Source organism: Equus caballus, chromosome 5, assembly GCF_041296265.1.
Source record: "Equus caballus isolate H_3958 breed thoroughbred chromosome 5, TB-T2T, whole genome shotgun sequence".
In the NCBI taxonomy this organism is placed as follows: Eukaryota; Metazoa; Chordata; class Mammalia; order Perissodactyla; family Equidae; genus Equus; species Equus caballus.
Window position 1 is genome coordinate 78,950,510 of NC_091688.1, and position 20,348 is coordinate 78,970,857.

The following is a 20,348-nucleotide window of genomic DNA, read 5'->3' on the forward strand; positions in this document are numbered from 1 at the left end:
GCTGTTACAGATCTGTTCAAATTTTCTGTTTCTTTTTGGATCAGGTTTGGTAATTTGTGTGTCTCTAGGAATTTGTCTATTTCATCCAGATTATCTAATTTATTGGCATCCAATTGTCCATAGTATTCTGTTAGAATCCTTTTAATTTCTCCAAGGTCTGTAGTAATGTCCCTACTTTTGTTTCTGATTTTAGTTGTTTGCATCTTCTTTTTTTCTTAGTCAACTTTGTTGATCTTTTAAAAGAGCCAACTTTTTTTTTTTGAGGTCACATTGGTTTATAACTTTATATAAATTTCAGGTATACATCATTATATTTCGACTTCTGTATGGACTGCATCATGTTTACCACTAAAAGTTTATTTTCCATCTGTCACCATATACGTGTGTCACTTTACCCCTTTCACTCTACCCACAACCCCCTTCCCCTCTGGTAACCAACAGTCTATTCTCCCCATCTATGTGTTTAAGAACCAACTTTCGATTTGATTGATTGTATTTTTATATTCTCTTATCCCTACTCTAATATTTATTATTTCCTTCCTTCTGCTGGCTTTGGGTTCAGTTTACTCTTTTTTTTCTAGTTTGTTAAGATTTAGAGTTAATTATTGATTTGAGGTCGTCTTTTCTAATGCAGGCTTTTACAGCTATAAATTTCCCTCCAAATGCTGCTTTTGCTACATTCCATTGTGTTTTGTTTTCATTCATTTCAAGATTGCCATCTTAATAAATTTCATTTGTAGGGAAGGCTAACTGAAGCTAGGATAAACTTATAATGGACAAAGAAGGTAGCAGTCAACTCATTTAGCGAGAGAAGGGTATGTTTGGTAGTTTGTGTTGTACAATGACCTGTCTGAAGTGAATATTCTGTGAGATATTTTTATGTTCAACAGGAGAACAATATGATTTAGCTGAAAGCATCAGATTAATTCTTAGATGTCAGGAACTGCTTTTTTTTCTTTCTCAGTCTAATTATTGTCTGTTTGTATGTATTCTTTTTTCCTGTGGCTACTTCTAAGATTTTCTCATTGTCTTTCATTGTCATCAGTTTTACTGGGATGTATCTAGGTGTGGTTTTCTTTTATTTACCTATCTTAGAGTTCCCGGTGCTTCCAGAAACTGTGGCTTGATATCTTTTGTCAGTTTTAAAATATTTTCAGCCATTCTTTCTTCAAATATTGCTTCTGTCCTATTTTCTCTCCTCCTGATATTCTCAGTAAATATATGCTAGATTTTTTCACTGTATCTTTTTTTTTTTTTGGCTCTTATTCTTTGTTTTTTTTTAAGATTTTATTTTTCCTTTTTCTGCCAAAGCCCCCCAGTACATAGTCGTGTGTCTCTAGTTGTGGGTCCTTCTAGTTGTGGCATGTGGGATGCCTCCTCAGCGTGGGCTGATGAGTGTGGTGCCATGTTGGTGCCCAGGACTCGAACCAGCGAAACCCTGGGCTGCTGCAGCAGAGCGTGCGAACTTAACCACTTGGCCACGGGGCCGGCCTCCTTGGCTCTTATTCTTTTCTCCACTTTCCATCCTTTAGTCTCTCCTTGCTTCATTCTAGATAATTATTCTGATCTTTCTAGTTTGCTAGTTAACTTTTTGTTTTGTTTTAGTAGATACTCTTTTTTCCCCCAGTTTTATTGATATATAATTGACATACTAGTTAACTCTTTAATTTTATCTAGTTTTTAGTTTTGTACATGGTGGCCAGAAAATATGGTCTACATGATTTCTATTTCCATTGAAAATTTCTCTGTGGTCATTATAATATATAGTCAGATTTTATAAATGTTCCACTCCTGTTTTGAAATAGAATGTCTATTTCTTGTTTCTTTTGCATATCCTGTAAAAGAATTTTGAAAAACTATGGCATTTTTAAGTTGGCATTTGTAATTTTTGTCACAAGATAAATAATTATCAGTGTTTATATGTTGTGTACATGCTGTAAATCTAATTTCTTCAAAATCTTTGCAGTGTAGATTTAATTCATTCAGCCTGGTGAAAATGTCTGCCATGTAACATGTTTAACAAAGCCAGTTTCACTGCTGAATCAAAGTAACCCTTTGTCAGTAAAAACGTGGCTTCACTTTTTAAATTCAAGTATAATACATGTTACTGTTGACAACCTTTTTATTTCTGAATTTTAATTCTAAGACTGGAAAGTGGGGAGAGAGGGGTTAGAGAAAGGGGTAGAGTGAGAGACAGACAGGCACTGGAATTTGCCTTGAGTTGTTTTTCAATGTAATAAGACTGTGTAGCTTTTCCATATTGTTTGCTTTGCTGCCATGGCATTCTCTCTAAGGAAATTGGTATTCCCAAACCTCCTTTTATTTGGTTCCCCAGGGGTTTTTACACCCCAGAGCAGTGCACAATACTAAGATTCTGGGTAGTGGCACTCTTCTAGACCCTTGAGACATTCAGTTAACAAGATAGACAAAGGTCTGTCCCCTTGAAACTTAGTTCTACAGGAGGGATGCACAAACAATAACTGTAATAAATAAGTATATGACATAGTGTATTAGAAGGTGATAACAGTTATGGGGTGGGAAGGGTAAACTAGTATAAGTGTATTTGAGAATGACAGCAGGGTGGAGAACATGAGGGAATTTGGGATGTAATTTTAACCAAAATGGTCCAGGTAGGCATTATTCAAAAGAAAATGACTGAGCAAAGATGAGGGAGTTTGCCGTGAGAGTGTCTGGGAGGTAGAGCATTCCAGCCGGAGAATAGTCTATGCTAAGACCTTAACATGGGAGAGAGCGTGTTCAAGGAACAGTAAGAAAGCCAGTACAGCTAGAACAGAGTGAGTTGGGGAGAGGAGTAAGAAATGAGATCAAAGAGTTGCTAGAAAGGATCTTTGCAGGGCCTTATAGGCTATTATAAGGACGTTGGGTTGTTTTCTCTGAGAGGAAAAAACAGGGAGCCATTGAAGGGTTTTGGGGAACATTATCCGTCTTAGGTTTTACAATGATCCCTGTGGTTGTGGTGCTGAGAACAGATGGTAGGTGGGCAAGGGTAGAGGCACTAAGACTAGATTAGGAAGCTGTTGAAATAGTACAGGGGAGAGATAATAGTGGACCTGGGGTAGCAGTAGTGAGAAGTGATTGAATTCTGGATGTAATTTGAAGATGTTGGCAATAGGATTTCCTGATGGTTTGAATATGGAGTCTGAATATGAGAGAAAAAGAAAGATTACCCCAAGGTTATTGACCTGAACAACTGATGGAGATAGAGGGAACTTTGCAGATTTGTATTTGGGAACCTTTCCTTTGTAAAGTGAGAGAAGGGTGATATTGAAAGATGAGACGGGTGAGGAAAACTAGAATATTCTTGATCTGTTGACTTTTGGGGAGAAGTGTTTAAAGCCTCCCTCTGTGGCTGTCACTGTCTCCTAATACTTGTAAAAGTTTATGATTTGTATATTTTGTGGCCATTTTGTTGTTTGCAAAGGTGTTCATGAATATAATATCTTCTGGTGGCTTGTATACTTTATTAATATATAATATTTATCTTTAGCAAGTCTAGTGCTTTTTGCCTTAAATTACATTTGATTTTTCTGATAGGAGAGACGTCTATTTTCTTTTTAACATTTGCCTGGTTGATCTTATTATTGCCTTATTTTTAACTCAGTGCTTCTTTTGTAAACAACATATAGCATACTTAAAAACAAAACAAATATGAATGCCTTTTTCTTAATATATGAACTTTTCACATTTATTGTGAATACTGATGTGTTTGGACCTCTTTCTGCTTTTTTATTTTTATTGGATCAAATTTCATTTTTTAACTCTCTAGATTTGAAATTATATATCTTATTTCGCTAAGATATATAGTTGGTTACCCTTAACATTTTAACATGTTTTTTGAAAGATTTCTTTTAATTAGTGTCCACTAGTTTAACCTCTTGTGTTGAAGTCTTTTTGGGATTTTAATTCCCATGTTATTTAATACTGTATACTTTTCATTTCATAAGAATTCTTTTTGAACAATTTTCAAGTTACTAGATTTAATTGCATGTTTTAGTGGTTTAATTGCTCACTAATGTTTATTGATTCTTACGTCTTCCTTTTCCATATATTCTTTTCTCTCTATGCCTGAATGTCTCCATGAGTAATTCTTTTATCTGTGGATGGTAGACTTTTGGAATCCTTTTTTGTCCAAAAATGTTTTATATTTTGTTGTTTAACTTGAATCCTAGTTTGGCTAGTTATAGAATTCTGGGTTGAAAAGTATTTTTACATCTGTCACCATGATACTGGCAAAAATTATAAGAATGTGGCAGAACTCGTTATACATTGAAGGTAGGCATGCATATTGAGAAAAATTTTTGGGAAATGATTTGGAAATGTATATTCAACTAAAAAAATGCACACACACCTGTAAAGAATCTACATTGTTGAAATAAAAACACTACTATATGGCTATCTGTACAAGGGTATATATTGTAGCATGTCTATATAATCCTATTTCTGTAAAGATAAATGCAAAACAAATATGTATGTATATACGTTAGTATGAATAAGAAAAAGGAGTAGAAGGGTACACCAGACTAATACATTGGTAACTGAGGTAGGAGAGAGTGGGAAAAGTAAAAAAGATTGCAACAAATATGTTCTACTTTTGTAATTTTTTCAGATAAATTTGATTTTAAAAAATTATTTTTCCTCAAAAGTCTGACATTACTACTGATGATGAATTGTGTATTCTTATTCCTTTGTAAGTAGTCTAGTTTTTGCCTTTGTTTTGTTTTCTGGAAATGAGTAGAATTCTTGCTTTTATTCTTAGAGTTCTGAAATTTTTCCAAGACTTGTCAAGTGGTATGTCTTTTTCATCATCCTTCTGAGCCCTCATTGAACCCTGTTAATCTAAAGATGTCTGTGTTTGTGTGATGCTGCTTGGTACAATTTGTAGATCTAGATTTTGTCTCTTAATTTTTTTACATCCTTCTTGCCCTCTTTTGTTTATTTATTTATTTATTTATTTTATTTTATTTACTTTTGCTAAGGAAGATTTGCCCTGAGCTAACATCTCACCAGTCTTCCTCTATTTTGTATGTGGGTCACTGCCACAGCATGGTTGCCACTGAGTGGTGTCGGGCCACACCCAGAAACTAAACTTGGGCCCGTGAAGTGGAGCATACCAAATTTAACCACTAGGCCGTGGGGCTGACCCCTTTTAAAAAAATCTTTGTTCTGGAAGAATACCTCATTTCATCAGCTGTTTCCACTCTACTCTTCAGCTCACCTGTTAAGGGTTGTTTTGGTTTTCGGGGTTTTTAAAGTAATTTTTTGTTTCAAAGTTCTTTGTCAGCCTCCTGCTCAAAGCATATTGTACTTTATTTAAAACAGAGTAGTTTATAGAATCTGAGGATATTAAGTATATATTAAATATATTTTACTTTCTCTTTTTCTTCTGATTAACCTTATAATTTTACCATATTTAAATTTATATATTTCAATCACTGTCAATAAATATCTATAACCTCATTGTATAAAATAATAAAAATACACTTAACACACTAATTTCAGCCATTTTCAGATACGTTCCCCCCCCCCCCCCCCACTCTCAACCTTTTGGAAGAATTTTTCTGAGATGGTAGGTAAGTGGTAAACTTAGAGATTGTGTGCCCCTCACACTTGAGTATTATGTAACTTGTCTCTGTATAGGATTCTATTTCAAAATAATTTTAACCCCAAACTTTGGAATTATTGCTCCATTAACTTCACCCTTAGTCTTGACAATGAGAAGTCTGATGCTATTCTGATTCATATTCTTTTCTATAAGACCTGTTTTTAGTTTTGTTTGTTTTATTTGAGATTGTCATCTCCATTCTTTCCAGCAGCCCTTGTCTAGACAAGACTGTTCTAATTTACGGTTTTATACGCCTTGGTATGTCTCTCTCTTCTAGTCCATCTGCTTTCGTTTCATTGGTGTTTTATGAGAGAGGAAAAATAAATTATATCCTCGATAGATTCTAAGGAATCAAAAACTCTTAAATCCTGAGTGGTCACTTCATGTCCTTTTTCCTTAGAGCACTGAGTCCAGCACTGTAATTACCCCCTATTGCTTATAGAATATTATTTATCTAAAGCCCTGCTTTATCCCCACAAGAGTGTTATTGTTCTAGCCTCAGCAACTCTTAAGATATGCTTCTTCCTCTGGCTCTTTAACTTCTACCCGTTTATCCTGTTTATTATGCCTTTGGAGTGGTATAAGCTCCCAGGTATTTCCTTCTAGAATAAATTTCTGTTTGTAAGGGCCACCTTCATCACTGGAAGCAGTGTGCACATTCAGTGTCATCATTCTGTAAATGAAACAAGTAAGTGGCAAGGGTAATAGGGAATTAACGCTGAATGAGTAATTACTAAATGCCACCACCTATTCTACATGTTTTATGTACATTGTCTTATTTAATCCTCACAATCCTGTAAGTAGGTTTCATGCTTATTTTATTGATGAAGAAACTGAACTTAAGGAAAGTAGAGTAACTTTGCCCCAAACTAGAAGTTGTGGAGCCATTTTTCAAACCCAGGTGTTTCTGCCTCCAAAGAGGGATTCTCTTGGCACTGCACGATAAAATTTAGGTACAACCCTTTCTTTTCTGTGAGGCTTTTCTTAGCCATGGTATTTTATATGACTTTCTATCTTCTCTGAGCTATAGAATGTATAATCTGTATTACTCACTGGGGACAATATATTGCTTTTTATTGATAGCAGTTTTTTATTCATATTTGTCCGATATAGGCTTCCTGAGTTAGATAGCAGTACAGTAAAGACAAAAAACCAAAAACGACAACAGTACCATTTGATTAGTGTTAAGAATAATTGAAATTTTCCTTGATGTTGATCTCAATTTTAAATAAATTTTAGTCACCTTTTATAAAACAATAATATACTATTGATAACATTTTGGTTTTATGGATTGAATAGATGGAAATCGTATGTTCTATAAGTGTCTTATAGTTCAAAATTGCTACTCTTGACCTGGCTGACATTCTCTCTTCATATGAGTAAACCTGAAGGACATTCTTTTAATCATAATTGTTTGAATAGAGCTATACGTGTGATTATTAGTAAGTACTTGCACTTCCTAAATGTTATGTAGTGTTTTCTGTAACATTTTGGTGAAATTTGCTAATTATTTAAATTCACAATAAATAAATGTATCCGGTTTTATAAATGAAACTCCAGGATTAAACATGTAATAAGTAAAAACTTGTTAGCAGCTCAAATGTTAAATCAGAAAAAAAGTAGTAGCTGGTTTGTGATTTGCCATTACGAAAGTGTAATGTTGAATGGTTCCTATTCCTAGTTTTTCTTAATCTTGAGATGAAATCCACATCTTTATGATTCAAACACCTTGATTGTATGTTCTTTTTTCTGTACACCAAACCTTCAAACATTTGAAGATTGTTAATTGTGTTAGCTAATTGTTAAGCTAAACATACCAAGTTTTCTTTTCATTTCATTATGTGGCATGCTGGATACCATTCTGAATGTTCTTTATTTTTTTAGTGTTCCTCTCAATGTGATATCCAGAGCAGGATACTACTGGATGATATGGTTATATAGTCTTCACTTGAATTGTATACTAGTTGAGTCTTGGGTATATATGTTTGTATGTTGTGTATAGTATATATAGGCTTAAATACTGCAGTAATTTTAGATGTAATATTTCAGTTAATTAAGATTGGTTTTGCAATTAGAATGATAGTTGTGAATGATTTTCTCTTCTTGACCCGATCTTATATATGACTAACTGAAGTTGTCATGTGTTCTCAAGGATAATTTAAATGAAGATGAGGTTTGTGAAAATCTGACAGATTCTAACTATATCTCAGCTAGTTGGCAACGTTATAATTTATTTATAGCTGTGTAATATAGTTATTAATGCACTAATGCAAAATGAGGGCAAATGATACTATGTTTTTGTGTGAAATTATACTACATGACAAAGGTTGGCATTATGTAGTAAGTACCCACCAAATATTAACCTACTTGAAATAAATACAATTAATAATGTACATAAAAGAATGAAATTAAGCTAATTTTCTATCAAAAAAGAATTATTCATGAACAGAAAGTGGACAGCATAGATTTGATGACAGGAAGGTTGTATCTAATCTGAATTACTGAGTGACCTAGGAAGCTTGTTCAGAGGGATTACAGAATAATTATGTTAATATGCAATTATCACCTCATTTCTTCTGTAGTAACCTCAAGATGTAGTGTAGTGAGGGTGTTATAGCAAGTGCTGATAGTTTGCAAAAATACTGATGTTTGAGATTTCTGAGACAGTAAGTCTAGCTTGAGGCATATAAGTGATGATCTGTCATCCTGAAGACAGATCTGACCTTTGTGCTTTTTTTTAATGCTCACAGTATATAACTACAGGCAGTTATAGCTGTAGAACTCATTATGATTTTCCAGAAACTGAAATGTGTTTTATGTAGATTTAAAATTCCATTTGCAGCTTTTTATAAAGTGTGTGAATTTTTTTAAAGAACATTTTAAAATTCAGTTAAAAGGAAAATTGGCTGGTTATATGATTACATGGAGGGGAACATAGTATTAATGTCTTAACATTTTATTAAAAAATCCTAGTTGATATAGCAAATGCATTGAAATTTAGGGAGTCCAAACGATATAACAGTTTATTTTAATTTAGCATTTTTGCTTTTTTTTAACAATGAATAATGCCTACCTTCAAGTATGTCCTCTACTTAGTTATATTAACATAAACTGCTGTGGATAGCTGTTATATATTTTTGATTATATAAAGATACTTGGAAAAACTATTTGAGACCATGTGAAATTACCTTATAAGTCACATGCTTTCTTGCCTGGCTGCCACATAACCATCTGTGAATGTAGATAAATAATTTTTGGTGTGAAAATTCTAGATTTGTTATTTAGTTCAACAGGTTTTGATCTGTTGTTCTGCATTGTATCTCAATGCAATAGCTATGAGTCTTGAATGCTCTTAAGAAAAAAATGTATTTTGAACATTTTTCATTGTTGCTAAAATACTAGCTTACTGAGTCAATTTCTTATAGTATGTTTTTTAACTGATGGAGTAAGTTTTTAATATTAATGTGCTAATAAGAAAAAAATACTCTGAAAAAGAATAACTTTTCTGTTTAAGTAGAGATAATCTTTAATTTGGGGGTAAGTAAGGCATATTTCATTATGTAGGTGTAAAGGAAAACTGCTTGTTAAAGACCTCATTTTATTTTTAACAATATTTAATTTGAACCTCTGTTTTTTTTTTTCCTACCTATGTTTTGTAGATAAAAGATCTATTATACACACATATTCTTTCCATGTTTTAGTGCAAAACAGTTTGGTAACTTCAGAATGTGAACTTATGGAAGGCTCTTATAAAGCCGTTCTGGTAATGAGGATGCAGTCTTCGAGCCGACATGGTATTCTCATAGTTTGTCACCCTGCTGTTCAGAGGGTACCAATGAAGTTGCTTTAAATGGGAAGCGTCTGTTCCATCTCTGAACCTCTAACACCAGAACAGATGGGTGGAACATGAAACATGGAAGGTTTTACCTCTGAGGTGGTAACAGTGAAGCCACTCATTAACACTGAATTTACCACTTCGTTAGCAACGTTGCTTCCTGTTGAGAAAAGCTAATATAGGCTTTCAAATTGACTGAGCATATATTTGTCTACCTCTGTGATTATAATAAGTAGGAACAGAAAGTAAGTGTCTTTCAGGCTAGTTTTTAAAAAATTCTGTCCATTTCAGATTTTGGAGATTGTTCCTATTTGGGCATTTTACTTTTTCTACTGATTTAATGAGAAATGTCAGGAATGGGTAATAGTATAGTATCAGGGTTTGCTTTTCTTTTCATTGACATTTGCACACTCTTTTCCTAACACATGTTTCTGTGCTGCCCATTTTTAATTTGTGTGTATGCGTTGTAGAGACTCCTGCTGGGTGCTGCATTAGCACCATTTTGGGGTGATATCAGTGAATATGATCTTATTGGAAGTCTATTTTTATTACTGTGAAAGTTTGCTGATCTCGAAACAGAGTTCTAAGACCTATGAGGGGTGGAAAAATGATTGCTGGTATAAACAATAGTACCAAAAAAGATATTTGTAATAATTATTTGTAATGTTTGTTGTATTAAAAAACACATCTTGTGGAAGGATTAAGGTTATTTTGTAAGTGTTTGTTCCAAGTAGTGAAGTAAGAAAGTAATTAAAAACAATTTTTTTATTCTTGAACTAGATTTAATGTTTTACGAAGCATGTAATTGGTACCATAAAAGATATTAGAAATAATGAACTTTATTGAAAACCTTTTAATTTCTAAATATCAGATTGTTAGTTCCTGCTGTCCTAAAATAGTATTACTGTTATAGTATTTGTTATACAAATTAAAAATACTATGAAAAAATAGAATACTATTCACCAGAGCAGGAAGCTAGTCTGTCTTGTTTACTACTGTATCTCTAGTACTGGAGCTGTGCCTGGCACAGTAAGAGCTCAATAAATACTTGGAGAATGAATAAGCTGTACTTACTACTATGTGCAAAAGGAAAAGAAATATGGAATTTTATGCCAGTACTTCAAATAGTTAATACCTGGAGTTGCTAAATAGCAGGTTTTTAAAATTGCACTTGAGGATTATTGGATATTTTGAAGCTTGCTACAGTTGCTGAGTCAAGAAATCAGAACCACGATCAAATTTGCATTATTTGAGTAGTGTATCAAAATTTCATAAGAAGAAAACTACTTTTGTTCTTATGCTTTAGGAACTTTTGCTTTGATTTTGCAGTTGTGTTTTTATTCATTCAACACTTTAGTCCTTTATTCAACAAATATTGCCTGAACACCTATGCCAAGCACTGTGCTAGATTCTAGAGATACAAAGGTGACCGGGTCACAGTCCCTGACCTCAAAGAGCTTACATTCTTCCAAGAAGACAAGCAATTCCTGTATAGTGTAACCATTTCTAAGAGCAGGATAAGAACAGGGTGCAGAGGAACTCTTCATAGTAGGGGCAGTAATATAACCATGTTATGAATGTCTCCTAAACTTTTGGAAGTCTCCTTTCCTTTTAAAATATTCTATTGTCTTTTCATAATAATTAAATATATTATCAAAATTGCCTAGAAAAGTTGTATCTATATTTTATATGAAGTAAACTAAAACATATATTCATGATGTTTCAGAGTAAAAATTTTTAGGTTATTGCAGACTGTCAAATCATAAATGGGATAACTGCCTTTAGAGAATGCCTAGAATTTGGGGGCCCAGGTTATGAAAATTTAAAGCAACATGTAAAACTTCCTTTATTTTAACTTTACTAATTTAGAACTAATGATAATTTACATGAGAAATGAATGAAACCCTGTGACTAAACTTTCCTGTTTAATTTTTTTTTTTTTTGCCTTTCTTCTTCTCCTCCTCCCCAAAGCCCGCTAGCACATAGTTGTATATTCTAGTTGTAGGTCCCTCTGGCTGTGCTATGTGGGACACCACCTCAGCATGGCCTGATGAGTGGTGCCTTATCTGTGCCCAGGATCGGAACCGGTGAAACCCTGGGCTGCCAAGGCCGAGTGCGCAAACTTAACCACTTGGTCATGGGGCTGGTCCCAGTATTTTTTAAATTGGTAGAATTTTAGGAAAATATGAAACATTGAGAGCAAAGTAATCATAATTTTTTTTAATAAAGAGTACTCTTTCATACATTAGCCATTGATGTTGATAGCACATATGTTCATTCAAGTAAATTTCTTTGTTGAGTGGTGTTTTGTTACCTTCTTCCAGGAATGAACTTTTAAGTGACAAAACTTCTACTGCTCTGCAATGTTTAACGGTTTACATTGTTCTCTCGTATGGAGTGATTGTCTCTAATAAATCTACTTAAATGAGATAATCTTTTTATTAGCAATTTATATATGAGATTTAAAATTGCTTTTTCAGTATGTAGCATATTCATTTATATCGTTTGTGTCTGTGTATATGTTGCTGTTCCCTAGACATTTTGTATATATGCAGTGTTGGGTGGTGGTTGTTGCCTAGCACAAAGAAAAAATTCACCTTTGAGACACTTTTAAAGTCTTTCAGTTTTTTAAAATGAATCTCAATATAACGAGTAGGATTAAGCTAATAAAAATGTATACTTTCAACTCTCCATATGTTCTAATAGTATTTTTTCCTTCATGCAAATCTAAATTTTTTTTTTCCATTTTCTAGACTAAATGTATTAAATGGGCTTGCCAACAATATGGATGATTTGAAGATAAACACCGATATTACTGGTGCTAAAGAAGAACTCCTAGATGACAACAATTTCATCTCAGACAAAGAGAGTGGAGTTCATAAACCAAAAGATTGTCAAACATCATTTCAGAAAAATCATACGTTCACTCTGCCTGAAGAACTATCAAAGGACAAATCTGAAAAAGCCTTAAGTGGAGGCCAGTCTACTCTATTTATACATGCTGGTGCTCCTACTGTTTCTAGTGAAAACTTTATCTTGCCTAAAGGAGCTGCTGTTAATGGACCAGTTTCACACTCCTCTTTAACTAAGACTTCCAATATGAATAAAGGCAGTGTTTCATTAACCACTGGACAGCCTGTGGATCAGCCAACAACAGAATCTTGTTCGTCTTTGAAGGTAGCAGCTGATCTTCAGCTGTCTACACCACAGAAAGCAAGTCAACATCAAGTTTTATTTTTGTTATCAGATGTAGCACATGCTAAGAATCCAACTCATTCCATTAAAAAACTACCTACCTCTGCTTCAGTTGGTTGTGACATTCAGAATTCAGTAGGGAATAGTATGAAGTCAGATAGCACTTTAATAAATCAAGTAGAGGTGGGTGAGGATAGTGAAGATTTATTGGTAAAAGATGATTGTGTCAATACATTAACAGGAATTTCCTCAGGTACAGATGAATTTAGGTCAGAAAATGATACAAACTGGGACCCCCAAAAAGAGTTTATTCAATTTCTTATGACCAATGAAGACACAGTGGATAAAGCTCCAGTTCACTCTAAAGTAGGTCTAGAAAAAAAGAGAAAGCGAAAAATGGATGTAAGCAAGATAACTCGTTATACTGAGGATTGCTTTAGTGATTCTAATTGTATACCCAATAAGTCAAAAATGCTAGAAGTAGACTTTCTGGAACAGAATGAAGAACTACAAGCAATAGACTCACAGAAATATACATTATCAAAAGTGAAGCCTGAATCAACTGATGAAGACTTGGAATCTGTGGATGCTTTTCAACATCTAATTTATAACTCAAATAAGTGTGGAGAAGACAGTTCACCTGTTCATACTAGCACTTTTCTTTCAAATACCTTAAAAAAGAAATGTGAAGAAAGTGATTCCGAGTCACCTGCTACTTTCAGCACCGAAGAGCCATCGTTCTACCCCTGTACAAAGTGCAATGTGAATTTTAGGGAGAAAAAGCACCTCCACAGGCATATGATGTATCATTTAGATGGGAATAGTCACTTTCGTCATCTTAATGTCCCAAGGCCGTATGCTTGTAGAGAGTGTGGACGGACATTTCGAGACCGTAACTCACTTCTAAAGCATATGATTATCCACCAAGAAAGAAGACAAAAGTTGATGGAGGAAATTCGTGAATTGAAAGAACTTCAGGATGAAGGAAGAAGTGCACGATTACAGTGCCCTCAGTGTGTGTTTGGTACCAATTGCCCTAAAACATTTGTGCAGCATGCTAAAACCCATGAAAAAGATAAAAGGTACTACTGCTGTGAGGAGTGTAACTTCATGGCAGTGACAGAAAATGAACTAGAATGCCATCGAGGCATTGCCCATGGAGCAGTGGTAAAATGCCCTATTGTCAGTTCTGACGTAGCCCAGAGAAAAACGCAAAAAAAGACTTTCATGAAAGACTCTGTTATAGGAACATCCAAAAAATCAGCTACCTACATATGTAAGATGTGTCCTTTTACTACTTCAGCCAGAAGTATTTTAAAAAAACACGTGGAGTACTTGCATTCATCATCATGTGTTGATTCATTTGGTAGTCCTCTTGGACTTGATAAAAGAAAAAGTGACATCCTTGAAGAATCTATAGATACTGATAGCACTAAACCATTAGTTAAACAACAGTCAACCACATTTCCAAAGAACTCTGCTTTAAAACAAGATGTAAAGCGAACATTTGGATCATCCTCACAACCAAGTAATTTTTCAAAATTCCATAAGCGGCCACACAGAATACAAAAAGCTCGGAAAAGTATTGCCCAGTCAGGTGTAAACGTGTGCAGTCAAAACAACTCTCCTCACAAGACTGTTATGATTAAAAGCAGCATTGACCAAAAACCTAAGTATTTCCAGCAAGCAGCAAAAGAAAAATCTAATGCCAAGGCAAATAGCAACTATTTATATAGACACAAATATGAAAACTACAGGATGATCAAAAAATCAGGTGAATCATATCCTCTGCATTTCAAAAAAGAAGAAGGTAGTTCATTAAATTCTTTACATCTGTTTTCATCATCAAGTAATTCTCACAACAATAGTTTTATTTCAGACCCTCGTAACTCTGACACCAAAAGGCCAGAAAGCTTTAAAGACCACAGGCGTGTAGCTGTAAAGAGAGTAGTTAGGGAATCTAAGAAGGGAAGAACTGTTGGAGGAGAAGATTTGGATAGCTATCCGGATTTCTTGCATAAAATGACTGTTGTTGTTTTACAGAAACTTAATTCTGCTGAAAAGAAAGATAGCTATGAAACAGAAGATGAAAGTTCCTGGGATAATGTTGAGCTAGGTGACTATACAGCACAGGCTATAGAAGATGAAACTTATAATGATATTAATCAAGAACATGTAAACTTATTCCCTCTGTTTAAAAGCAAGATAGAAGGCCAAGAGCCTGGGGAAAATGCTACCCTTAGTTATGATCAAAACGATGGCTTTTATTTTGAATATTATGAAGATGCTGGAACTAATAACTTTTTGCATGAGATACACGATCCTCAGCATTTAGAAAATGCGGAAACTTCATTGTCAAAGCATAGTTCTGTTTTTCATTGGACTGATTTGTCTCTTGAGAAGAAATCGTGTCCTTACTGCCCAGCAACATTTGAAACAGGTGTTGGGTTGTCAAACCATGTCCGGGGACATCTTCACAGAGCAGGATTAAGCTATGAAGCCCGTCATGTTGTATCACCAGAACAAATAGCTACAAGTGATAAAATGCAACATTTCAAAAGAACTGGCACAGGGACACCTGTTAAACGAGTTAGAAAAGGTAAGTTTTCATGTAGATAATTTGAGCTAATATGTCTATATTCAAATTCAAAGGATTTGAAGGTTTTGCTCAAATTTGGTCTTTATTAGAATCACATAACTTCATATTTCAGAGTTAATTGGCTTTAAGATGGTCAATTTACAAAAAATTCTGATATTACTCTTAAAAAATTTTTTTTAGCTATAGAGAAGTCTGAAACCACTTCTGAACATACTTGTCAGCTCTGTGGTGGTTGGTTTGATACTAAAATTGGATTATCAAATCATGTTAGAGGCCACCTGAAAAGACTTGGAAAGACCAAATGGGATGCTCACAAATCTCCAATATGTGTTCTGAATGAGATGATGCAAAATGAAGAAAAATATGAAAAAATCCTAAAGGCATTGAACAGTCGACGTATTATTCCCAGACCATTTGTAGCTCAAAAACTTGCATCAAGTGATGACTTTCTATCTCAAAATGTTATACCTCTTGAAGCATACCGTAATGGCCTAAAGACTGAAGCTTTATCAGTATCTGCGTCAGAGGAAGAAGGGCTGAATTTCTTAAATGAATATGATGAAACAAAACCAGAACTGCCCAGTGGAAAAAAGAATCAGTCTCTTACACTGATAGAACTGCTTAAAAATAAAAGGATGGGAGAAGAAAGGAATTCTGCTATTTCTCCTCAAAAGATTCATAATCAAACTGCAAGAAAGAGATTTGTTCAGAAATGTGTTCTTCCATTAAGTGAAGACAGTCCGTTGATGTATCACCCACAAAAAATGGACTTGACTATGCACTCAGGTAAGAAGACATTTATCTTGTATAATTTAAACACAATTTAATTATGCTTACTTTAATGGAATATTTGTAGAAAATACTTTTTTAGAATCTTTTTATTTAAGCTGCTTTTTTTGCAGCAGAGATTGGTTATACTGTCATTTCTATATAAATCATCAGTTGATGATCATCAGCACTCTGAATTCTCTTTGCCTTATTTCTTGGTCAGAATGTAAGGTGAGAACAAAAACAAACGAAAAGCTGATCTGTAAAAATAAAATTTGCTATGGCTGGGGGATGGTTCTATGGATGGGAGGTTGATGTTGTTCAAAAGCATAGCATTACTGAAAAGGCAAGCCTCTGTCCTATTTTTGCCAGTGCTGCAAAGTGATAATATTTTCAAGAGTTAGCTGTTGGTTTTCCTACTGCTTAGGTAAAACAAAACAGACTTGTTAAGCTGAATGGATTGGTGTCTGTTGTGTGTTGTGATTAACCCAAAGAAACTTCTTCCTCTCCAATTCTTCATTGTATTGTGGGATAGTTTGGTTTTGGAGAACTGTTGTGAGTATAAAACGTTTGTTTGTGGTTTTAGATTTTACAATAGTGTTCCAATGGAGCGGAACAGGTGACCTAGCTCAGTGCTTATGCACCAATAGTTTTTCCTTTTCAAAGGAACATTTTGTATGTATTGGCAAATGATGTGGCAGATAAAGTAGCCAACCTTTATTTGGTGTTGTAAAGTCTGGTTTACTCTTTTAGACTAGAATAATTTTATGCGTCTTTATAGGTTTCTTTGGAGGTTGAGAATGTTGAAGATTAACTTCGGTGGTCTCATAATTTTAGCCCTGAGTTGAATGTGTCTAAAGGAAAAGTATTTGATCAATGGATTAATAATGAATAAAATTACTGTAATCTTGATTTGTTTACTTTGGGCAGACGACATTCGTAATGCGGTTTTGATTTAAGGAAAGATTGCGTTGTATTGTAAGTGGTCTGAAAAGCAGTTTATCTTGTATGGGCTTCTGGTTAATAGATCTCTTTCTTTTCGTACGAAGAGAGTCTTTCCAAGTCAGTTTTTCAGAAGGATAAAATATAAGGAAGATACGTTAGCTGTGTTGACAAAGGTGTAGTACACTTCAGAGGGAAGGTGTACTTGTGGCTATCACAATAATGTTGAAGAAGCCAAGTGAAATGTGTTGGGGGAGTGAGGGTTGCATCAGAAGTTAGGAGTTTGTTATTGTTTCAACCTGTTTACTTCCCTGTGATGACGAAGATGTTAGCTTGTTGATCATTTATTTAGCACAAAGATTTTAGCAAAAAACTTCAAATCATTAACTTTCATTATTGATTGCGCATTCAGAGTAATGAACATAAAATGCCCTGAATAAAATGTTGTGTCTAACAGCTGTTCAGTGGTGTGTTTTACCACCTTTTCTCCCAGCCTTCATCAGAAAGCCTAATTTAGTATTGAGCCTTTTACTGTTTTGTGGGTAAAACACTTTAATTACCACTTTGTCAACTAGACTTTCTAATTCTTTTTATTGGTTATGTTGTAAGCTTTGAAACTTCTCAACAGAACTGTGCTATTCAAATCACAGAATTGTATTTTAGGTTTAGGGAAATGATCTGCGTAACACAGAAATCTGCAAGAAAGTGATAATAGGTGTTAAATCCAGAGCAGCTCAGAGGTGCAAGACATTCCTCTTCCATTTTTCCAAAGAGCGTGGGTTGGCTCTAAATACTAACTACAAACTAATAATAGTTAACAATTCCCCCTCCTTATTTTAAGTTAAGCTAATTCAATGAACGTTTTTTAAACCATCTTTATTGTGGTACTTTTCTTCACGCTTTTAGCTAAGAAAATTTCACTTTTTGGAGTGAGAACTGGATTATAGTTTTCTTTTGAATGATAGGTATGCCTGTGAAGCTTAGAACATGTGTGCATTGCAATACGACGTTTACAAGTGCTGTTAGCCTGTCCAACCACTTACGCGCTTATGCACGAAAGAAGAGTGCTGGACTTTTGACTGGTACAGGTATGTTTGAACAGATAACACAGCAAGTCTGTTTGATACACTTTTTTTCTCACCAGACTGGTGCTAATTCAGATGATATTTATAGCTTTCTTTGGTAAGCAGCAATTGAGTCTGAATACACATTAAATTTCAGCAACTTGTAAACTGTTAGATATAATTTTAAGCAAGTTATTCTTTTTCATTTGGCTCTTATAAAAAATAACTCAGTAGAGGTGTAGAACTTTTGAGTCTACATTGTTCCCGTTGATTTTTAAATTATACTATTTTTCATTTTTAAATTTATTTTTGTTAGTAGATTCCAGTAAGACACCTCTCTTTGGTAAAAAAAAAAAAAAATTCCAGCTTGGGGATATACTTTATTAGAAAAGGAAATTATCGTGAAATTTCAAATATGTAGCTTGATTAGAAAACTAAGCAAACTAATGAGTTTTCATTAGTCTATAGATCAGATCTTTAAAGGGGCAAGAGTTAATAATGGCCCATGTTGACAACTGAATAGATTTTTTCTTTTAATGTCCCTATAAACTATTTTTAGGATTAATAAATACAGCTACGCCCATAAATGTTAACATGCACATTTCTGTGTTATTTTTGGTTGGTTAGCCCAACCTTGCAGATACCTCTTCATACTGCTAGTCTGAAAATTTTATTAGCTTACTCATATGTAATACTGCTTCTTACCCTACAAAATGCCTTGCTCTTTTCGTTTGTAACCTTTCAGAATACCCTGCTTTGGCAAATCCCGTTTCTCTCACATCTTAAAATATACCCTCTTTTCTAAATAGATCTATATAAATCCTTTTGCCTAAAATTTTCCATCGAGTCTTTTTATTTCTCTTGCTCTTTTAGATCACTGCCTTCTGCTTCCTTCTAATTGTTGTTTTCCCAACTTTTTTGTTCTTTCTCATGTCTTCCTATGGCTCACATCTAATATGTTCTTGCTACCAAAAAAACACTTGTATTTATGCTACTGTCTTTCTTTGCTTTATCCTTTGACTTGATATACAAATGACCAGGGATGACTGCTGACCATTTATATTAAAAGGAGAGGAATAGAGTGAGTTTTACTTTACTGGGTTAGTCCTCCTACAGTAAGGTTTTAGTTTTTATGATATTACTCCTACCTTCATCAGGCTTGGAAGGTGATTGCAGACATTAGAGTCAGGAAGGCAGTGATAGTAAGAGACTGCAGGAACAGAAAATCATCGTTATTGTTCTCTTAGCCACTAACTTTTACTGAACTTACTAAGTGTCAGGCATTATGCTATTCAGCTTACGTGCATAGCATTTCATCTTCACTACTACCATATGCATTGTAGGTACTATAATTCTCTCAATTTCACAGGAAACGAGGGCTTAGAGAACTTAAGCACGTTGCCCAAACTCATGTAATTATTAATTATGGCAAAGTTGAAATTCAAATCAAGGCTGTTTTACCCTAGACCTTTGTTTTTAATCACTGTTATCTACAACATACAGAATGAAAGCAATTGAAAATCCTAAAATGAAGTTGGGTTTAAGGTGAGGAACTTTCTGGTGAAGACTGAATAAATAAGAATCTAATTAGAGCAGAGACCCAAGAAAATGGTTAGGCTTGGAAGAGATGACAGTGTTCCATTTTGGCAGTTCAGGCAGATTATGCAAATGCTCGGTGAGGTGTATCTCTCTGGTACAGATTTTGCAGTCCATTAAAAAACGGCTTTTACCTTATCTGAAAATCCTTCAAAACATAGGCTTAATTGTTTTAAAATAGCTGATAGTAACCCTCCATTGACCTAGGGTGCATTCTAATGAACACTTTATTATTTTAAAAAATTTCATTATTAGAGAGAAAAGTATATAGGATGAATGGGGATACATTTATTTGGATATAAGAAAAAAGATATTATTTTTAAAATATCATTAAATACTGATCAAAATATCGGAAGTGTAGGAAAATATAAAGTGTGTATTTGATAGTTCTAGGGCAAAGGGAAGGGAAATGAAAAGCTGAAGAATGTCTAGGGTGGTGCTTTCCATAGCCCATACCCGTTTAAGAAAAATAAAAAACTCATGCTCCCTTTTCTTGGAAATGCTGAAACTTTTCCCTGCTTTTTAAAATCTTCTTGACCAGTGGAATGACAGAGAAGATGTCTTTGCTGCTTTTTCATGCCAACTAGGAAGTTTTTTTTAATCAGCTTTATTAATGTTTTTTGTTTTCCAAATGAGAATTTTATGTTATATTTAGAAACTCTACATGCCTCTTCTCTTCTCCCATATCACTTTCACTGGTATAAAGCAGTGGTCCCAACCTCTGGT

The 20,348-nt window shown here is 34.2% G+C and overlaps 1 protein-coding gene across 17 annotated transcripts in view; it reads left to right on the forward strand.

Annotated features, from left to right (window-relative positions):
- ZNF644 (zinc finger protein 644) overlaps positions 1 to 20,348 on the forward strand; it is a 118,364-nt gene that overhangs the window by 83,716 nt on the left and 14,300 nt on the right. For 8 of the 17 annotated variants that reach the window (XM_070267311.1, XM_023641681.2, XM_023641680.2 and 5 more), the window contains 3 exons: positions 12,212 to 15,252; positions 15,433 to 16,038; positions 17,928 to 18,050. The exons of 3 other annotated variants lie outside the window; for them this stretch is intronic. In XM_070267311.1, coding sequence (XP_070123412.1) covers positions 12,243 to 15,252; positions 15,433 to 16,038; positions 17,928 to 18,050 — 3,739 coding nt within the window. In that variant the 5' untranslated portion in view covers positions 12,212 to 12,242. The remainder of the gene's footprint in view (positions 1 to 12,211; positions 15,253 to 15,432; positions 16,039 to 17,927; positions 18,051 to 20,348) is intronic. 6 more of the 17 variants (XM_070267319.1, XM_070267314.1, XM_070267315.1 and 3 more) reach the window with 1 other exon arrangement.